The sequence below is a fragment of the Elephantulus edwardii genome, unplaced genomic scaffold, assembly GCF_000299155.1.
Source record: "Elephantulus edwardii isolate Elephantulus edwardi_28Jun2011 unplaced genomic scaffold, EleEdw1.0 scaffold00104, whole genome shotgun sequence".
Classification (NCBI taxonomy): Eukaryota; Metazoa; Chordata; class Mammalia; order Macroscelidea; family Macroscelididae; genus Elephantulus; species Elephantulus edwardii.
Genome location: NW_006399854.1, coordinates 5652738 through 5674612, shown reverse-complemented (window position 1 = coordinate 5674612; position 21875 = coordinate 5652738). Strand labels below are relative to the sequence as shown.

General features: G+C 39.5%; 1 protein-coding gene across 1 annotated transcript in view; it reads right to left on the bottom strand.

The window, feature by feature from the left end:
* Positions 1-21875, bottom strand: part of SYT16 (synaptotagmin XVI) — a 182548-nt gene that overhangs the window by 20510 nt on the left and 140163 nt on the right. The window contains exons 3-4 of the mRNA XM_006891787.1: positions 13352-13608; positions 962-1402 (exon numbers count right to left, since the gene is read on the bottom strand). Coding sequence (XP_006891849.1) covers positions 962-1402; positions 13352-13608 — 698 coding nt within the window. The remainder of the gene's footprint in view (positions 1-961; positions 1403-13351; positions 13609-21875) is intronic.

Sequence of the window (21875 nt, the reverse complement as noted above, 5' to 3'; positions counted from 1 at the left end):
CAATTGAATCTTTCTTCCCTAGCACCTGAAATCATCTCTTATTATTTTTTATAAAGGACCCTAATGATGAAACCATGAGCCTTTTGGGTTGGCACCACAATTCCCTACTACTAAGCCACCAAAGCTCCCAGAGAAGGTTCAGAAGAACAAAAATCAGGACTTCAAATCTAATGCTGTTTATTTTGAGACATCTATTAGAAATCAGAGGAGCTCTGGTGGCTTAGTGGTAAGGAGCTATACTGCCAACCCAAAAGTACCCACCTTGAATCTGCCGGTTGCTCTGCGGGAGTGATGGGCAATCTGCTGCCATGAACTTTATTGCCTCTGAAAACCTGCTGGAGGGTCAGCTATGAGCTTGTTCTGACTTAAGGGTACACCACACAACATTAGGAATAAAGTGGACTGACTCCTCCCCGACTTGAGCCTTCTCCTAACAGTGAGCATCATGTAGCTGTAAGAGCTACATTGTCTTTCTTCAGAACAACAGGAAAAGCAAAGAGACAGGGTACTTGGGAGGAGTCCATGTAAATAAACAGAAGGTCTGTAGAAGCGGCCAAAGTTCAGGACTGCTGTTACAGCCTGCTCTGGAGTACCTGCCAAGGGCTTCTTCTGGATAGTCTAATTTCTGAGATTCATCGTAATACAGACTGTGGGAGAGGCCAGGGCCACCAGTCATCCACGAACCAGAAGGCCAAACCACCTCTCCCATGTCCACCATCACCCCTCTGTTGTCATTTCCTAAAATGGACAGGGAATACATCCATCAGGTTATTGGGAAGACAGGCATGAAAAACCCATTGTGCCATGAAGTGCAAATCAAGGCTTATAAGGATGAGGAGAGCCAAATGGAAAATTAAATTAAGGTTTCTGAATTCACAGGCTCAATGCACTAAATCAAGGGCTGACAATTTCAGGTCCTCGAACACACCGTTTCATTAGCAGCACCATTTAACATACTTACACTTATATTACTTCTTGGCTCCAGAACCAGAGTCACTTTCATTTCCCCTTCTGGGCGCAGGTGGCTAAGATGGAACAGCTTCTCTCCCATCATTCTCTCACGGGTCATCCTGCGAGCAGCGTACAGGCGGAAGCGGACAGCACATGCAGCCAGGTCTCTGGGCTCCAGCTTTGCGAAGGTGACCTTCTCCCTGAAGACGGGGTTGGATCCTCTCTGGATGCTCGTCCTGCCTCTCTGCTTCTTACTGGGCAGCAGCACCATGTGAACTTGCCAGGAGTTGACCCCGCTTCGGTCCTTGTCCGGAAGACCCTGTGCTCTCACTACGGTCACTGTGAGTTTCTGACTGGAAGCTTTATATTCAAAGATGACATCTAGGTCACCACACTTGGAGATGAGATCCGCAGTACCAGATGGCCCCTGAAAGTTGGTTTCATCCTGTTCCTGTCGCAGGCAGACAAGAAGATTAGGAATAGAAATGACAACACACACTTACACTCTAGAGACAGTATGCCCCTCCACAATCCTTCAGAGGTTCATGCTTTCTGATGCCTAATGACTCCCTCACCATTGGAAAGATCTGTGGACTGATCTATAGCCAACAGCCTGAACCTCTGAGGACATGGAGACTCATATATATGGTGAGACTTCACAGAAGTTTTTGAGATGAATGAATAAAGCTTTTCTATTTTGTCAAGTGTTTCCATATGCACTGTCGCTCAAAAAGGGGCAATGATTCATCACCATTGAAACCAACAGAGCTACTAAGACTAAAATAAAACAATCATCAGTTACAGATACCTATTGCCAGTCTAGTGACAGCTGGACTGTGACTATGGGTGACAGAAGAAGAATCGATGCCTTTGAACTGTTGTGTTAGAGAAGAGTACTGACTATCCCATGGATTACTAAAAGAACAAACAAATATGTTTTGGAGAGGGTACAGCCTGAGTGCTCATTGGAGGCAATAAAACTTTGTCTCACATACTTTGGACATGTTGCTAGAACAGTCTATTCATTGGAGAGGGACATCATGCTTGGGAAGGTAGAGGGTCAGCGAAAGAGAGGAAGGCCCTTGATCAGGTGGACGGATGTAGTGGATGCGGCAATGCTCTTGTGTGTTAGAGGCTGTGAGGGTAGCACAGAACAGGACAGGGTTCTGATCTGTTGTTCACAGAGTCACTCTGAGTTGTATTTGACTCAACAATATCTAACAACAACAACTGCCAGGGGGTAAGAGTCTAGGTGAGGCAGTCATTAAGTACTGGCCAGATAAACAAAAGGCTGGCAATTCATTCCACGAGCAACTTCACAAGACAAGAACAGTCATTATTTACTCCCAAATGACCAGAGTCTTGAAAACCTTGTGGGACAGTAATACTCTGTCTCATACAGTCACTATGAGCTGGAATCAAATCAATGGCAATAGGTTTTGGGCTATTTCTTGTGTCTCCAGGAGAAATGGCTGAACCTGGGCCTGTTCTACGGATATTAAGTCCTGTAGATAAGAGTTCTGATGAGGGATGTAGGCAGTTATCCCTCGGGACTTTTCCAACTTACACGGGAGAAAAGGAGAAAAGGCTTAAGGCAGGGCTCTGGAATCTTTAGTGTGCATCTGAATCATCTAGAGATTCTGACTCAGTCAGATTGAGTTGGGGCTTGAGGTTCTGCATTACTGGAAAGCTCCCAAGCAATGCCAACACTGTTGCTCCTCAGACCATAATTCACACAGGAAGAGTTTAGGGGTGCATTCCCAGCAGCTGAAGATCCATGGATGGTTGAAAGGCTGCCTGTTCAAACTCATCCACTGGCACTGTGAAAGGAGGGGCTGGGAATCTATTTCTGTAAAGATTACAGTTGAATTCCCTTGGCGTCCAGTTTACAGTACACAGGGATACCATGAGTCAGAATCAACTTGAGTGCAGTGGGTTTGGGGTTTTCTCTTTGTCCCAGTAGACAGCAAACTGCAACTCTGGGCTTGAAGCCAGCACATCTGGACAGAAATCCTCATTCGACACTGGTTCTGAAGCTGGCCAATAGTTCAGCCTCTGTGGGCTCTGGCTTAAAAACAAATACTAATATGCCTACTTGTTAAGAGTGTTCTTGTGGAGGGCTGATAGATGTGAAAATACCTGGCTCAGAGCCGACTCCATAAATACCTATTCCCATCACTGGACTGGTACTATTTTCAAACTCAGCCTCCTTCTATATTATCACCTTGTATAGCAATTCACCTGTATCCATCCAACTCCGACTGGATGACCTCACTAAGACTGAAGTGCATTTACTATAATGAACCACTCCATCAACAAATTATGCAACTGACATAATTTTATTTTTCCTACTGAAAGTATGACTCTTCCCTGTTAATTAAAATTTGGAATGAATCTTATTGCATGGCAGTTCTTATTTATGCATTTTGAACAAAGGTTTTTCTAGCGATTTCTTCAGTAAAGAAATTTTAAGAAAACACACCAAATGTGCATTTGTCAATAATACTTTCCGACAGAGATCGGAATTATCTAGAATCAAATATTCTTGGGAATCTCAGGTCTGTCACTCAGAACTGTAATATTGGACCAGTTATGCCATTTTCTTCACATTCTGTTTCCAACAGTAATATTGGTAAGCCAGCCAGCCAGCCAGCCAACCAGTTGCCATCAAGTGGATTCTGCCTTAGGGAGAGCCCATGCATTTCACAGTAGAACTGTTCTCCATGGAGTTGCTAATGGGTGTGAGTTCTTTGGTTTTTTTGGGTTTTTTTTTTTTTGTTTCTTCTTTGCTGGTAGGGAAGATCTTACAATTCTGCTGTTGGATCCACTCAATTTTTTTTTATAAATTTTACTGAAAATTTACAGAGACTTTGGATTTCCGTTCATTCAATGTTGTACTTTTCTCCATGCCCATCCCTCCCCCCTCCCCCAGTATACTCTTCTCTTTGAAAAGTAAAAGAAAAGAAAATCTTTCATTGTCTTACAATCCCTTCCCCCAGGTAAACTGCACTATGCAGCCTTCACTCTGGATTCCTATCATGACAATAATACCTAATCATATATCCCTTTTAAACAATTTTCTCCCTCATCTGTTTCAATGCAGTATACATTATTTTTCCCATCTTTCTCAGTCTCCCCTCAACCCCAATGTCAGTCCTGTTTTATAGTAAGAGTTTTATAGTAGCGCTATGCAGTATTTGTCCTTTTGTGACTGAGATATTTCACTCAGTATAATGTCCTCCAGGCTCACCCATTTTGAATAATATTGCATGAGTTCCTTGCTTTTCAATGCAGCTTAGTAAATATAACAACTGTTATAATATACAATAGCTTCTCTATCCATTTGTTTGTTGATGGGCACTTAGGTTGTTTCCAACTCCTTGCTATTGTTAACAAAGCCGTGATAACCATGGATGTGCATATATCTGTTTGGGTGGCAGTTATGTCTCTTTGGGGTATATTCCCAGTAGTGGAATTGCTGGGTCAAATGGTATCATATTTGCAACTTTTTGAGAAAGCACCATTTTACATTTTACACTTCCACCAGCAGTGAATAAGGGTTCCAGTTTCTCCACAACCTTGCCAACATTTGTTGTTTGCTGCTCTCTTAAATTTTGCTACTCTTACTGGTGTGAGATGATATGTCATAGTTGTTTTGATTTGCATCTCTCTTAGAGCTAGGGATTTTGCACATTTCTCATGTGCTTGTTGGCCCTCTGAATGTCTTCTCTGGTGAAGCGTCTGTTCATATCCTGTGACCATTTTTCAATTGGATTGTTTACCTTTATCTTGTTGTGGGGTGTGAGCTTTTAATAGCAGGTACCCACATCTTTCTTTCATAGCTTCTCTGGGTGGATTTGAACTTGCAGCTCTTCAGGTAGGAGCCAACTGTTTAATCATTTGCATCATTCAGAGACTAATATGGAGAGGATATTAACTTTATGAAGGTCCTGTGAAAATGAAAGTAATTTCTATCTAGTGGAGGACTCCTGTGAAATAAGGGAAGCAAGCATCTTGTATCTTTTCCTCTGAGCATGCATTCATGTGTGAGTGTTTCTATTCAGAGGTACCTAGTTTCAAGTGATAAAAGTGGTTGCTATAGAGATTTTTTGAGTACAACTGACTAGTGTAGATATAATATTAGAAGCAAATCTCCAAGGAGTTAGGCTTTCCAACTCAAAATTCAAGTCACAGCCTTCTGTTAAACTCCTATCTATTTTAGCTTACTTTTTGACCATCTCTATCTTACTTCCCTGACCATACGCAGTAATAGCTGACATCTGCTAAGCTCTTCCATGTGCCAGGTACTATACCAAATCCTCCACAGATTGTTAAAGCAGTTCTTAAGCAATTTAGGTCTGTCCTTATTGTTATTTCTTTCACTACAGGCATAGAGAGCCTGGGCTCTGAGGGATTCACTCTGACATAATGTGGCAAAACTTCATAGTGATTCATGCAAATGATGAAATACCTGGCTCCCAACAAAAGAGTCAAATCTCAAGAAGTGCTGTGGAAGAAATTCCTGATGATATATTTTCAAAAGTTCATAGTCACTGGAAACACTATGAACCAATTTACCTCCCAGCTTCTATCATGGGCTTTTCTGGTGCTGTTGAGGCTTAGAATTCTTCAGTAGTCTGTTTCGCACCCATGAATGCTGAGCCCAGAGTGCTGAGGTGTTGACAGTTTGTATAGTACATTTTTCTATCTCTGAATAGAGATTCTGAGATATATCTCCTTGGAGTGTGGCCATACAAAGCCAAGCCATCAGTCACATTTAGTGATGGCTACCTCACTTAGACATTCTCATATGACTCTCTTTTCTTTCTCTGCCTCGCTATTATTATTTAATCCTCTTTCTACTAACAAAGTAGAAACTTTCATTGTTTTACAATCCCTCTTCTCCAGAACTGCAACTCAAAGGCCTCAATTCTTCTTCCATGGTCCTTAGTCACATCCAGCTCTCTGATGCATAACAAGTAATCACAAAGACGATAGCCTGGATCAGGCACACCTTGGACTCTAGACTGACATAACTTCTCTTTAGCACTTTTAAGAGGTCTCTGACAGCACACTTCCCCAGTGTAATTCATCTTTTGATTTCCTGGCTGCTGACTGTGGAGCCAAGGAAGCTGAAACAGTGAACAATCTCAATCTCTTCTTCATCTATCATTTTGCTACTAACTGGCCCAGTGGCAAGAATCTTGTCGTCTTGATGCTGAGTTTCAATCCACACTTAATATTACAGTCCCTGACCTTCTGCAGCAAACTTCAAGTCTTCCTCAGTTTCATCAAGCAAGCAAGCAAGGTTGTGTTATCTGCATAACACAGGTTACTGATGAGTCTTCCTCTAATTCTGATGCCACATTCCTCTTCATAAAGTTCAGCCTCCTGAATGATCTGTTCTGCATACAAACTTAAAAGGTATGGAGATAGAATGAATCCCTGACACACTTTTTTCCTTTCCTGATTTTGAATAATGCAATGTTTACTTACTCTGTTCTGAGGACATATTATATGGTCTACTACGTTGGAAATGAAAAAGTGAGGAAAAATAGGGTCACATTTATACTCAAAGAGACCATTTTTATGACAAGATAATATTCATATGTATATCAGGAAGAACTGTTAATACAAAATCCATTCAAATATATGTACAAACAACTAGACACAAAGAAAAGGAAATAGAAGATTTCTACCAGCTTTTTCAGTTTGAAATCAATTAAGCATGCACACAAGATTCATTAATAATAGGTGACTGAAATGCAAAAGTTGAGAACAAGGAAGAAGGAACAGTATTCAGAAAATATGGACTTGGTGACAAATAAGGCTGGAGACAGATGAGAAAATTTTGTACAATTAGTAATTTAGTCATTGCAAATGTTGTTGTTGTTGCTATGTATCGTCGAGTTGCCTGCGACTCATAGCGACCCTCTGTACAACAGCCCTAAACTCTGCTCTGTCCTGTGCCAATTTCACTGTCTCCGACACTCCCATCCCAATTATCCCAATCACTGAATCAATCCACTTCATAGAGGGCCTTCCTCTCCTGCGCTGTCCCTCCACCCTCCCAAGCATGATGTCCCTCTCCAAGGGCCGGTCTCTCCTCACAACATGTCCAATGTATGTTAGATGGAGCCTCAGAATCCTTGCCTCCAAGGAGCCACCCGGTTTAACCCTTTCCAGGACAAATCTGTTTGTTTTCCTAGCAGTCCATGGTATTCTCAATACTCTTCTCCAGCACCACAGCTCAAAGGCATCAATTCTCCTTCTAACCTCCTTGGTCATTGTCCAACTCTCTGATGCATAACAGGTGATTGTGAAGACCATGGCCTGTATCAGACGCACCTTAGTCTCCAAAGACTAATCATTGCAAATACCTTTTATAAAAAACACAAATGGCAAGCATACATATAAACCTCACTGCATGGACTATACAGAAATCAGATTGAATACAGCTGTTAAAAGAATCAGTGGAGAAGCACATTATCAGCTGTGAAAACTAGGCCAGGTGCTGACTGCGGAACAGACAACCTTCAACTACCACTCAAGTGCAAGTCCAAACTGAAGCTAAAGAAAATGAAAGCAAATCTACAAGAACCAAAATTTTACCTCAAGTCTATTCCATCTGAATTTAAAAAAAAATCATTTCAAGAATAGGTTTAAGAGTTTGAACACTTATGAATGAAGACCACATGAGCTGTGGGAAGATATCAAGAACAGCACTCATGAAAAATGCAACAGGTCATTACAAAGAATGAGGAGGAAGAAAAGACTGAGGTCAATGGCAGAAGAGACTCTGACTATTGCACTAGAACATCAAGAAACATAAGCAAAGAGATGAAATCAGGAAGGAGGTGAAAAGAAAATTTCAAAGGGCAGCTTGGGAAGACAAAGTAAAGTATTATAACAAAATGTGCAAAGAGCTAGAGACAGAAAATCAAAATGGACAATCATGCTCAGCATTTCTTAAACTTCAAGGAACTGAAGAACAAACTCAAGCCTTGAGTTCAAATACTTAAAGATTCTACAGGCAGAATACTGAATTATCCAAGAAGCATCAAAGGAAAATGGAAGGAGTACACAGTCACTTTACCAAAAAGAATTGGCTGACATAGAAGAATTTAATGAAACAATATCTGATCAAGAGGCAACGGTGATGAAAGTGAAAATGCAAGCTGCTCTGAAGGAATTGGCAAAAACAAGAATTCATAAGTTCCTGGGGAAATACCAACTGACATATTTCAACAAAGAGATGTACCATGGACATACTCACCAGGTTCTGCCAAGAAATCTGAAGGACAGACAGCTACCTGGCCAACTGACTGGAAGAGATCCATATTTATTCCCATTCCCAAGAAAGGTGATCCAATAGAGTTTGGAAATTATTAAACAATATCACTAATACCATAAGCAAGCAAAATCTTGCTGAAGATTATATTGGGTGAAAAAAAATGGCCAAAACAGAACACGGACAGAGAACTGTCAGAAATACAAGCTGTGTCATAAGTTATAGGAGGCCATAGCATTAGGGACATTATTGCTTATGTCAGATGAATCATGGCTGAAAGCAAAGAGCACCAGAAGAACGACTTTTTGCATTTTATTAATGATTGAAGGGCATCTGTGGATCACAATTATTGCATGAGAGCATTGAGAAGAATGAAAATTTCAAACACTTGATTATGCTCATGTGATGCATATTCTTAGACAAGGAAACAGTCATACAAACAGATCAAGGAAACACTGCATGGTTCAAAACCAAGAAAGGACTTTGTCAGGATATATTCTTTCTCCACACCTTTTCAATCCATACGTGGAACAAATTGTTAGGGAGGCTGAACTTCATCAGGAAGAATGTGACATCAAGATTGGAGGAAGATTCATCAACAACCTGTTATGCAGATGACACAATCTTGCTTGCTGAAACTAAGGAGGACCTGAAGTGTTTGCCGTGGTCTTCTCACTTACTAGATATGCATGAGAAAACTGCACAATGACTAAGAATGGCAGAAGAAGAATCATGCCTTTTAGTTGTGCTCCTGGCGAAAAGCATTGAACCATGGAATGCCAAAAGAACAAACAGGTCCTCCCTGAAGAGAGTGAAACCAGGTTGTTCTATGGAAGCAAGAATTTTGAAACGCCATCTCACATACTTTTGGCATGTTGCAAGGAGGGACTAATCCTTGGAAGAGACATCATGCTTACAAGGGTGCAATCTCGGTGCAGAAGATGACTCTGCATGAGATGGACTGACACAGTGTCTGTGATTAGGGGGCCAGATGTATCAGAGACAGTGACGCTGGCTTATGAAAGGGCAGGGTTCAGAGCCATTGTACATAGGGTCATTTGGAGTCATAGTTGACTCAACAGCACATACCACCAACACCACTGAGAAATATGATCTTTTAATAATCACACATGTTTACTATTGTTATATGCCCATCGAGTCGTCTATGACTTATAGTGATCCTATGTACAATAGCTCTGAAGCTTGTCCTATCCTGAACCAGACTTACTGGCTCTAACACACCTTATCTCATTGCTCCAGATGTCATGCCAATTCATCTCACCCAGGCTCTTCCTCTCCTACCCTGTCCCTCTACTTTTATAAGCATGATGTCCTTTTCCAAGGACTGGTCCCTCCTGTTACTATTACTGAACTACTTTTGTTGTTGTTATATGCCGTTGAGTTGCCTGCGACTCATAGTGACACTATGTACAACAGCCCTAAACTCAACTCTATCCTGTGCCAACCTTGCTGTCTCTGACACACCTACCTCCATTATGCCGGGCACTAAATCAATCCATCTCATAGAGGGTCTTCCTCTCCTGTGCTATCCCTCCACCTTCCCAAGCATGATGTCCCTCTCTAAGGACTGGTCCCTCCTTGCAACATGTCCAAAATATGTCAGACAGAGCTTCAAAATCCTTGCCTCCAAGGAGCAGCCTGATTTCACCCTCTCCAGCATGAACCTGTTCATTTTTTTAGCAGTCCATGGTATATTGAATACTCTTCTCCAACACCAAAGCTCAAAGGCACCAGTTTTCCTCCTTCTATCATCCCTAGTCATTGTCCAGTTCTTGACGCAAACACCATGGCCTGTATCACGTACACCTTAATCTACAGACCGACATGGCTGCTTGTCAGTACTTTGGAGAGGTCTCAGACAGCAGACCTTTCCATCACAAAATGTCTTTCTTCCTGGCTGTTGGTGCTAATAGTGTTGATTGTGGAGCCAAGCAAACTAAAGCTGTTAACAGGCTCAATCTCTTCTTCTATAATGATGTTTCCAATTTCCCCAGTGGCAAGAATCTTTGTTTTCTTGATATTGAGCCTCAATCTAAGGCTGCAGTCCTTGACCTTCTGCAGAAAGTGCTTCAGGTCCTCCTCAGTTTCAGCAACAGGGCTGTGTCATAGAGAAGGGTTTATTTGTTAGAAGCTACTGAAAGCTAGTTCTACATACTGGATTCAAACCTTTGCAGTCTAACTCCAGAGCCTGTGTGCTTAATCAGTATCTCAAAATCTCAAACTTTATTGTGGACTTTTAACATCTCCTTTCTCCACCAAATCCTTTTCCACAGTTGAGGGGGGAAAATAAAGTGAGGAAACAGGGTTGGAAACACACATTTCTCTGAATTGTCCATCCTTTGGGGCCCCTTACTTCATAGTGGCAAGCATTTTCTACTTTTGACCTCAACTTCAATGCCAAGGTAAAAATATCCTGGTTATTGAGAGTCTCTCCATTTATCTACCAGGCCATCTATTCAGAGAAGGTTCATTCTGCTCGCAGGTATCTACATAAGTGCTCAGGAGGACTCTGCAATAACTGTCCTAAGAGCTTTGAATAGGATGCAGCACCAGGCAACATCCGGGCTCTGGATGGGGCCGATCCAAGCTGTGGCTCAGGAAAACAGGGTTTTGCAGACCCTCTCTGGGTTGATGAGAGACAACTGTGTGTGAAGGTTGGTATTTTTGAAGCAATTAATTATCTCAACACGCTCTACCTATCGCCAGGCAACTGAAGGCGCTCCTCATGTGGGTACTGTTAATACTGCTAATCCACCTGACCTTCCTGCAAGGTAGAAATATCTCCATTTTTATCCCCATTTGGCAGATTTTAATTAACTTCTCAAGGCCAACCAGTTAATCAGTGGAAAGCAGAGATGAAAAGTGGGACACCTGCCTCTCTTTGCACTCAAAGTTGCCATTCGCTCTCATGTCATCTTCCTTGCCAAGCGCTGGGCGTGTAGGAAAAAGTCAATGGCCTTTTCCAGCAGAGAAGAGCAGTGCTTGGAAAATCCATCAGCTTAACAGGTAGTCACACAGCATGAGCTGTTTCCTTCTGAGGCAAAAGAAATGATTCCTTTAGCTCTAATATTCTGAGTTTTCTTGAAGATGGGAAAACTTGCATCAAATTGTCAAAACCCATGTCAGTTTAAAGATTTTCTGTCAAATTGAAAGCCTTTCTGTTTTAGTAAGATAGCGTTGATGTCATCTGTGTGGCCCAAAGTAAACAGACCCACAATATGTTCCAGATGTCAGACACACAGGGGAAGACTGGGTTCTTAATACAGCTAAGAGGCAAATAAATCAATTCTTAAAAGGCATGCTAAGCCTGCAAAGCAGGCAGTTACAGGAACTGCCTCCCAGTTGCATTTGAGGTTCTACTGTATGAGCTCCAAATTACAGTTTTTGTCTCAAAATAGAGAAGAGGTTGAATGGAGCATGCAGAGATGTCTGGATATTTTTGGAGTCTGGGAACATTTAGTACCCTCAATGCCAAGTCTTCTATTAACACTCCATGAGGTAGACAAATGGGAGGTTACCTAGAGAAGGCAATTCAAAGCTCAACACCACAATTATGAAGCGGATGGGATATCAATGGGCAGGTAAAAAGTTATGTTTTGTTTTTTTTATGAAGAGATAGCTAAAAATAGTATTTTAAAAGTTATTGTGTGGGATTTAGCAGTGAATGAACATGAAACAATAATTGTTTTAGAAAAGTTATCAGGTTAATGGTATCTCTATTGGAAGGGCTGCTTTTAACAAGCCACAATCCACACATATCAATGATCATATTCAGACCTCCCGACCAAATGCAACAGCACACAGACATACACACCTGAGCAGTACCTGACACGCTCTCTATACACCCCAGGTGTTACAAAGCAAAGCTTAGGAACAGGTATTTGCTTTTCCCCTCCTCTACCCTTTGGTAATAACTTAATGGGTGGGACAGACTAGGTTCTACTAAGAGAGTCAATCTGTTCATTTCCTTAGTCAAAATGATGCTAACAAAATCCATTTATCCTTCTCCTCCCTATAAGTTATAGACATTTACGTTTTCATACAGTTATAACTTCATCAAAATTCATTTCAAATTAGGCCCTACACTCAACTATTATCTATTGCAATCAAGTCAATTTCAACCCATGCTTACCTCCCATGTTTCTAGGGTTGAACTACAGTCCATAGAGGGTCAAGTTATCACCTTTCAAAGAAGATTGTCAGGTTTCTTGTATGGCATTGCTGGATGGATTTGAACTACCAATCTTTCAGTTAATAGCTGAACATTTAATTGTTGTGCCACCTATGGACTCAATATCCAAGGCAATGCAATCATAATAGGGAGGCTTCAGTGGGTAAAGAAATAACTATATAAATTTCTGTAAGATAAAGAAGTTCATACAAAGTCCTTTCCACAATGCTTGTTATATAGTAACTGCTCAGTAAACAGCAACTGCTATCAGTTTTACCTCCAGTCCTGTCTCTAGCGCTTAGATGTTTCTAGCTGTCTTGAGCTTTAAATAAAAAATAAATTTAGAAGAATCATCTTTAATCAAGTATTTACTCCACAAAGCAATGATGAGAGGGTCACTGTAGATGCATGCAGTCTCCTAGTCTTTGAATTCACTAACAAACTGGTTCATTCTTGGTGTTCAGCACAGTAACTGATAACCTTTCATCTAGGGGCATCTTTTTAGTTCAATTCTCAAATAATTATAATTAAATAGTCATAACTGAACATTTTGCATTTAAAGAAATTGACAAATTTAATTTGAACCATGAAAGAAGTAAATCATTCTCAAAGAACTAAAAATTATTTTATATAAAAAGAAGTATAGTTGCTTTTAAATCCATTTGGCCCTCTTTTTTTTCTGCTTAGAAAGAAATTTATTTATGATTCCTTTATTGACAGATGAGAAGCTTTCGTTATCCGAATAGAAATTTTATTTCTAGAAAGATTTATTGTCCCAGGTTTTTAAATCTTTGTTTTCCAGGGCAATCCTCTCTGAAGATTTATTTTTTTTTAAGACAGAGAGAGAGAGAGAAGAAAAGAAGAAAGAAAAGAACACACCACGACAGCAATGATATACTGGAAAAGAAATAACTTGCCTCCGGACTCCACACTGAGGAGCTGTCAGTGGCATAGGAATCTTCAAATCCTCGGTTATTAAATGCTCTCTCCATCTCCAAACTGCCTTCTGTGGACTGGCGACTGAGGGTGCGAATTGTGCTGGTCTCCTGGTGAGATCCACCATGGTGCCTGGTATCCCTTCTCTCATAAGGGGACTGAGAGTGGGCTGAAGTGGGGTCACATTCACCATAAGAAAGCTTCTCAGAATAACTCAGTTGACTGGCTCCATCCAAATCTAAATGTACAATAAGGAAATTATTTTAAATGTATTATTTTTTTACTTTTATCTAAAATAACTGAACAATAGCAAGTAAAACCCCATATTTTGAGGCCTCAAAAATTAACCCACAGAATAACACCTACAGGAATATAATTCTATTCATACACCGGAGAAACTTGGCCATATTTTCTAAAAGACTGTGAGTTCATTTATGTGAGAGATAATGCTTAGTGCCTTTCAATAATATGAGTGTTGACAATGTGTCTTTATGTTAAATGAATAAAATTCAGGCACTAAGATTTTGTTAGAATTGATGACTACAAATATTTCCGAGTTTAATTTAGAACGCTAAAGGACCTCAAGGTAACATAAGAGGTCATAGAGCCTTCTGATCTTGCCATTTTTCTTCTTCTCTTCCATGTTGAACATGCTACTTTTTTGTTTGTTGTTTACTTTTTTATTTTACTGATTTATTTACAAAGTTTGACTACATTCTTTTTCACAAAAGATCCTTACTATTTCCTTCCCCCACCTACCCTATGATTAGTACCCTATCCCCCATCCTCATCCCTCTATTTCCACACACACCCTTTGGATCCTCATACTCATTCTACAGGAATGGTTTTATACAGTATTTGTCCTTGTAGGACTGAGTTAGTTCCCTCAGCATAACGATCATGCTACTTTTATACTCAAAAGGCTTCAGTGGTAAAATGTTCTCTAGCTGATTCCTGGGGGGGAAAAACTCCAAAACAATGGATTTGATGTTTAGTTGATCTGATTTTAAATCGCAGCTCTTCATGCTAAACTTGAAAAACAGTTGAACTCTGAAGTTTTGTTTCCTTTTCTGTGAAATTATGATAAAGATACCTTAGGTGTTCTTGGGGACAACGTATGAACCAAAATCTATGGAAACCAGGAGCACTTCTTTTTTCAATTAATATTTTATCATTCATGTACATTGTGTTTCATGTAGGCATATTATGTTCCATACAGTTTTTCATTTACATTAAATTTTGTTCTTTTATATTTTGGGTTTGTTTTGTTGGGTTCCCCCCCCACCCAGAATCATCCTATCAACAACTTTCTTTGTGAAAGTATGTAAGCTAGATAGTTACTTCATGCCTCATGTCTAATATCCTACTTTTAGACAATCAATTGCTGACCTGCCCATCAAACCAGGACTCTGGGGGAACAAGTTTATTCTTTTGGTGAAGGATCCTCTGTTCAACTTGCAAGCTTTAAGCATGCCAGTAAGACTTCTATAAGGCTTAACCTTGCTGAATGAACAATCTGGTCATTCAGTCTATTAAATAATCTCACTATTCACAGTTTCTGAAACTGCTGTGATCTTTAATATTATTAGCTTATGAAAATGTCAGTTGTGTATTTCTTCTGACAGTTGTTAAGTGCTGTCGAGTCGTAGATGACTCATAGCAACCCTATGAATGACAGACCTGAACACTTGTAAAACTTTCATCATTTCTCCACATTCATAGTTTCTGGAGGCAAGCTACTTCAGAAGTGGATGCCACTCCTGCTTCAAATATTCTTTTCTATCCTTTTCTTATTTGTGAAGATTCTATCAAGACCTCCCATAACAAAAGAATAAATTGAAGAATCTCTTAAAAAAAAACAAAAACCCTCCCATCACCCACCCCTAGATAAGATACTTTCATTACAGAATTCTATTAAACATTCAGAGAAAAGTTGATACCAATTCTACTTAAACTATTCCAGTACATAGAAAAAGGTAGAATATTCCATAACTATGGTACCAAAGCTACACAAGGAATCATTTGAAAAGAAAATGAGACCACTATAATTAATGGTATAGATGAAAAAATTTCCAAGAATATTGTAACCTATAGAATTTAACATCCCATCAAAAATAATCTGTCATCATCAAGTGGGATTCATAATAGAAACACACGGATGGTTCAACTTCAGAAAATCACTGAATGTCATTTACCACATAAAGAAAACAAAAGAGAAGAATCATGTGACACCCCCATATGATGCAGAAAAGATGTGATAAACTCCAACATCCTTTCTTGATTTAAAACAAAACCAAGTATCTCTGAGCAAAATAGAAATAAAAGGAAAATGCCTCAAAATAATTAAGGGCATATGGTTACCTAGTGGTAAAAAGAGTGGTGCTGCCAACCCAAAGTCACATGACTGGAATCCACCAGCTGCTCCAAGGGAGAAAAATGGAAAACTGCCCCCCTGTGACCTGCTGACTCTGAAAACCCACTGGAGAGGCAGTGGTGAGTCAATGCAGACTTGACAGCACATAACAACATAGCAAATTCAAAAATAACAGCCAATATTACTCTCAAAGGAGAGTGACTGACAATATTTCCCTTGAGAATGGGAACTAGACAAGGGTGTTCCTTGTCATCACTCTTCCTCAACACTATACTTGAAGTCCTAGCTAGAGCAATACGGCAAGAAGGGGATTTAAAGAACATCCAAATAAGTAAAAAAGAAATTAAACGATTCTTATTGACAAGTGACATGATCTTATACATAGAAAACCCTGGAGACGCCATAATAAATTTGCTAAAAGTCCATAAAGTGGCACAGTGTAATATAAATTAAAAAAAAGAAAAAGAAAAAGACAACTTGTGTCCTCTATACTAACAGAGGCAACTCCAAAAAGAAAATCAGGATAACAATGCCATTTGCAATAACCACTAAGAGAACAAAATACTTAGAAACAATTTTAACTAGAGACAGAAAAGGGACAAAGAAAACTATAAAATACTACCCTAAGAAGCCAAAGGAGAGTTATATCAATGGGAAAATATACCATTGCTCATGGATAGAAAAATGCAACATTGTGAGAATGTCAATACTACTCAGAGCAATCTATAGTTACAATGCAATTCTAATCCAAATTCTCACATTCTTTAATGAAATGTAAAAATTGACCTCCAAGTTTATGTGAAGAGGAGAGAGGTTGCAGGTAGCTAAAGAATTAATGAAGGATAATAGTAAAGCATGAGAATTCATACTTCTTAATTTCAGAACCTCCTATCCAGCCATAGTAATCAAAACAGCCTGACACTAGTCCAACATTGAATACACAGACTAACAATGGAACAGAATTGCGAATTCAGAAATAAATCCATCCAGCTATGAACAATGTATATTCAACAAAGGAACCAAGCCTATTCTAGAGGAAGACATTTCTCTTTGAGAAATGGTGCTCGCAAAACTAGATATCTAACTACAGAAAAATCAAACAAGATCTAGATCCCACATTATACAAAAAAAGACTCAAAATGGATAAAATCCTAGATGTTAAACCTAAAAGTAGAAAGTTAATGAAAGAAAATAGAGACAAAGCTAGGGGCTTTGTATTATGGCATAAATAGACAACCAAACACAACTAATAATGCCTAAACAGCAGGAAAAAAATAGGCAATTTAGATCTCTTTTCCAAAAGAGTAGAAAATCTACAAATTGCGGAAAATTTTTTACAACAATGTATATGACAAGAACCTAATTCTCTAAAATGTATAGAGTATATCAACATCTCAAACAGTATCATTTAAAACTGGGCACTTCACCAGAGTGAATAGACACTTCACCAAAGACATTCAGTTGGTTAACAAACACATGAAAAGATACTCATGATCATTAGAGAAAGGCAAACTAAAACTATAATAATAGACTTCAGTTCAATTGTAATGGGATTGAATTTAAAAGCAAAATAATAAAAAAAAATAACAACCAAACCAAACCACCCAATCCAAAAACAATCAAGGAATAAGAACTAAAACAATAAATATTGAAAAGATCTAGAGAGATTGGAACTTATGTACTGCTTGTGATCTGTAAAATATTACAAGTAAGAAAATCCTATGTTCTGGTAGTACTGTTGTTGTTAGGTGCCATCCACTCCTGTATGATGCATATCAACTCTATAAACAACAGACCTGAATCTTGTCCTATCCTGAGTCATCCTCACATTTTTTACACACTTGAGCCCATTGCTACAGTCACTTTGTCAATTTTGTTGGAGGTCTTCCTCTCTTTCATTGACCCTCTATATTTTTTAAATTTAAATTTATTACTATTTTCAGGAAAAATTGACAGAGACTTTGGATTTCCATTCATTCATTGTTGCACTTTTCTCCCCTCCCAACACTCCCCCCTAGTACACTACCCTCTTGGAAAAGTAAAAGAAAAATTCTTTCATTGTTTTACAAATCCTCCCCCAGGTCCACTCCACCATGTAGCCTTCACTCTAGACTCCTGTCATGACAAAAATACCTAATCACATATTCCTTTTAAACAGTTTTCTCCCCCATTTGTTTCAATGCAGTATATATTATTGAACCCATCTTTCTCAGTCTCTCCCCAACCCCAAGGTCAGTCCTGTTTTACAACAGTGGCACCATGGAGTATTTGTCCTTTTGTGACTGAGATACTTCACTCAGCATAATGTCCTCCAGGGTCACCCATTTTGAATAATATTGCATGAGTTCCTTGGTTTTCAATGCAGCATAGTATTCTATTGTGTGAATATACCACAGCTTCTCTATCCATTTGTTTGCTGATGGGCACTTAGGTTGTTTCCAACTCCTTGCTTTTGTGCACAAAGCCACAATAAACATGGGTGTGCACATATCTGCTTGGATGTCAATCATGGTCTCTTTGGGGTACATTCCCAGTAGTGGAATTGCTGGGTCAAATGGTATCTCTAACTTTTTGAGAAAGCGCCATACCGCCTTCCACAGTGGTTGCACCAGACCCTCTATATTTCTAAGCATGATGGCCCTTTCCAAGGAATAGCCTCTTCTAGCAATACCCAAAGTATGAGAGATGAAGCTTTGCCATCTTTGCCTGTAAAGACCACTCAGGCCACACTGACTAGGTATGGAGAAAGGATACAACCCTGACATGCACCCTTCCTCATTTTAAACCAGGTGGTGTTCCCTTGTTCTGTTCAGACAACAGCTTCTTGGTCTAGGTATAGATTTCATATGAGCACAATTAAGCATTCTAGGGGTTCTCATTCTTCTCAAAGTCAGTCATAATTTTGTTGTGATCCACAGCCAAATACCTTTGTATAGTCAATCAAACACAGATAGATAACATTCTAGTATTCTGTTTTCAGCTAGAATCCACTTGAGAAATGAATGATAACTGTAGTACCATTTCTACTTTTAAATTCCACCTTGGTATTTCCTTGTCAGTGTACTGTTTTAGCTATTTTTTTATGATCTCCAGCAATGGTTTGCTTTTATGTGATATTAATGATATTGTTCAATAATTTCTAAATTTTATTGGCTTGCCTTTTTTTTGGGAATGGGAACAAAGATGGGTCTCTTCCAGGCAGTTGTCCAGGCAACTGTGCTCCAAATTTCCTGGCATAGACTGATGAGCATGTCCACAGTTGAATTTGATAACTGAAATATGTCAATTGATACCCCATCAAGTCCTAGGGCCTATTTTCCATCAATGTCTTCAGCACAGCCTGAACATCTTCCTTTGTTACCATTGGTTCTTGTTCCTATGGTTGTTGGTGTTGATTATTGCCATTGAGTCAAGCAAGACTCATAGCAACCCACTGTTGACCAATTCTTCTTGGTACAGTGACCCTGTGTAATTCTTCTATCTTCTTAATGCTTCAAATATCATTCAAGATTTTGCCCACAGCAGCTCCCAGTACTGTAACTTGAAGCTAGAATTTGTTTTTCTGTCTTTAGCTGATTAAGTTCTTCTGTTTTATCCTCTATCTTCATCTATTTGCACATTTCATTATAATATTTTGCTTTATCATATCAAGCTGCCCTTTGAAATCTTCTGTTCAGCCCTTTTGCTTCAGTATCTCTTCCCATTGTTTTAGCGTCTTGATGCTCTAATGCAATTTTCCTGGTTTCTTCTGACATTTATTTTAGTTTTTCTTTCTCTCTGTCTTTGACCTTTTACTTTCATCATGGATGAGATCCTTCATTTCACCCCACAGCTCCTCTGGTCTTTGATCATTGGTGTTCAATGCCTCAAATCTGTTCTTAAGATGATTTTTAAAAACAGATGGGATAAACTTAAGGTCATATTTTTGGCTCTTGTGGATTATTTTCATCTTCATCAGCTTCAGTTTGAACTTTCACATAAAGAACTGATGTTTGTGCCACAGTCAGCACCAGGCCTAGATTTGACTGCTGACATTAAGCTTCTCCAACAATTCTTCCCAAAGATGTAATTAATCTGATAGGTGTACAGTCAATCAGGTGGGATCCAAATGTAAAGTCACTTCTGTAGCATGTTGTGTAGCTAAGCAAAGTCTATGAGTCTTCAGTGGTTCAAATCCACCAATAGCTTCAAGGGAGAAAGATGAGTGATCTATTCTCATTAAGATCTACAGCCTTTGAAACCCAATGGAAGGTCACTATGAGTTAGAATCGACTCAATGGCAGTGAAGGTTTTTAGTGGAAAATAGTTTAGTACTTTCTTTAAGAAGTCTGAAATAGAAATACTATATAATTCAGCAATACTACTACTAGGTATTGATTCCAAAGAAATAAGTCTGGGAAACCAATAGACACATGAACATTATGTTCATCAAAGTATTATTCACAATTGTTCAAAGTTGAAAGTCTAAGTTGCCATCAGTGGGTAAATGTTGGTACATGCATACAATAGAAAACTACACAACAGTAAAGAATTCTTTTTTTAAAAAAATTTTGTATTATTATTTGTGTGTGTGTGTGTGTGTACCTTCAAATCAGATTTGACAGGTACAGGAGGAGATTGTTCCTCCTTCTCCAGCAGAGCCTCTGGTGGATTCGAACCGCTCACCTCTGGGATTGCAGTGTATCTTCTTGCCACTAGGCCACCAGAGCTCGCTAACAATAAAGAATTCTTAAAGCATTCCAAGACATGAATGAATCTGTAAGACATTATGCTGAATAAAATAAGGACATCTAGGTCAATTGGGAGCTGTGGTGGTGACAGCTCTGGTGGCCTAGTAGCCAGAGGCTGCATTTTAATCCCAAAGGCACGTGATTTAAGGCCAGCAGTGCTGCTCCACAGGAGAAGGATGGGTAATCTCCTCCCATTGATCAACTGCCTCTGAAAACCCATCACAGGTTCAGCTATGGGTAGGTTCCAACTCGATGGTACACAACAACTAACAACAGGTTAATTGGCATAACACAGTTGATAATGTTCTGCATCCTAATTTTGTGAGTAGTATCTAGGACTATGTGGAAGGAGGAGGGGCATCCACTTCCATAGTAACTTGCCTCCGGAAACCCTATGAACCTGGAGAGAGGATGAAAGACACCCAAGCATCGAGGACTCTCCTTCATAGGGTCACTATGAGTCTCCTGTGACTCGATGGTACTTAACACCACCAACAACATCTAGGACTATAAAAGCTTACTAATGGCTATTAAAGCTATTACTGTTAGTATCTTCTCATCTGGAGGAAAGAAGAATGAAGAAAACTGAAGGAAGCAATTGGTCCAAACGACTACTGGCCATATAAAACACAGCTCTCTCTCATTTGAGACCAGAACCAGATGATTCCTTGCTACTATTCTTTACCACTGTGACTAAGAACACAACAAAGGTCTAAGTTAGAGTGGGTGAAAATGTAGAACAAAATTAAAATTCATAAAAAGGACTAGACTTACTGGTCTAACAGAGATTGAGGGAAATATCCCAGCTATGTCCTAAGACAGCTTTTGAACTTATAACTGAATCCACACCTAAAGATGATTTTTCAGCTAAATAAAGAATGCTGTTAGGTGCCATTGAGTTGAGTATGACTCAAAGTGATCCTATGAACAAAAGATTCGAACCCTGTTCTATCCTACACCATCTCCACACTTCCTTATACACAAGAGTCCATTGCAGCAGTCATCTTGTCAATCACCTGGTGGAGTGTCTTCTTCTCTTTTGCCAAACCCCCACCCTTCTTAGCATCATGTCCTCCAAGGAATATCCCCTCCTAGCAACATGACATAGTATGTGAAGTGAAGTCTCATCATTGTTGCCTCCAAAGAGCACTCTGGCTGCACTCTCTCCAAGACAAATCTGTTTGTTCTCTAGGCCATCTATGGTATGTTCATTGTTCTTTTCCAACACCACAGCTCAAAGGTTTGAATTTACTTCTGTCATCCTTATTCACCGTCAAGCTCTCAGATGCATAGCAAGTAAATGGAAAAACTATGGTGTCTCTCTGGAGACTAAGGTGCGTCTGATACAGGCCATGGTCTTCGCAATCACTTGTTATGCATCAGAGAGTTGGACAATGACCA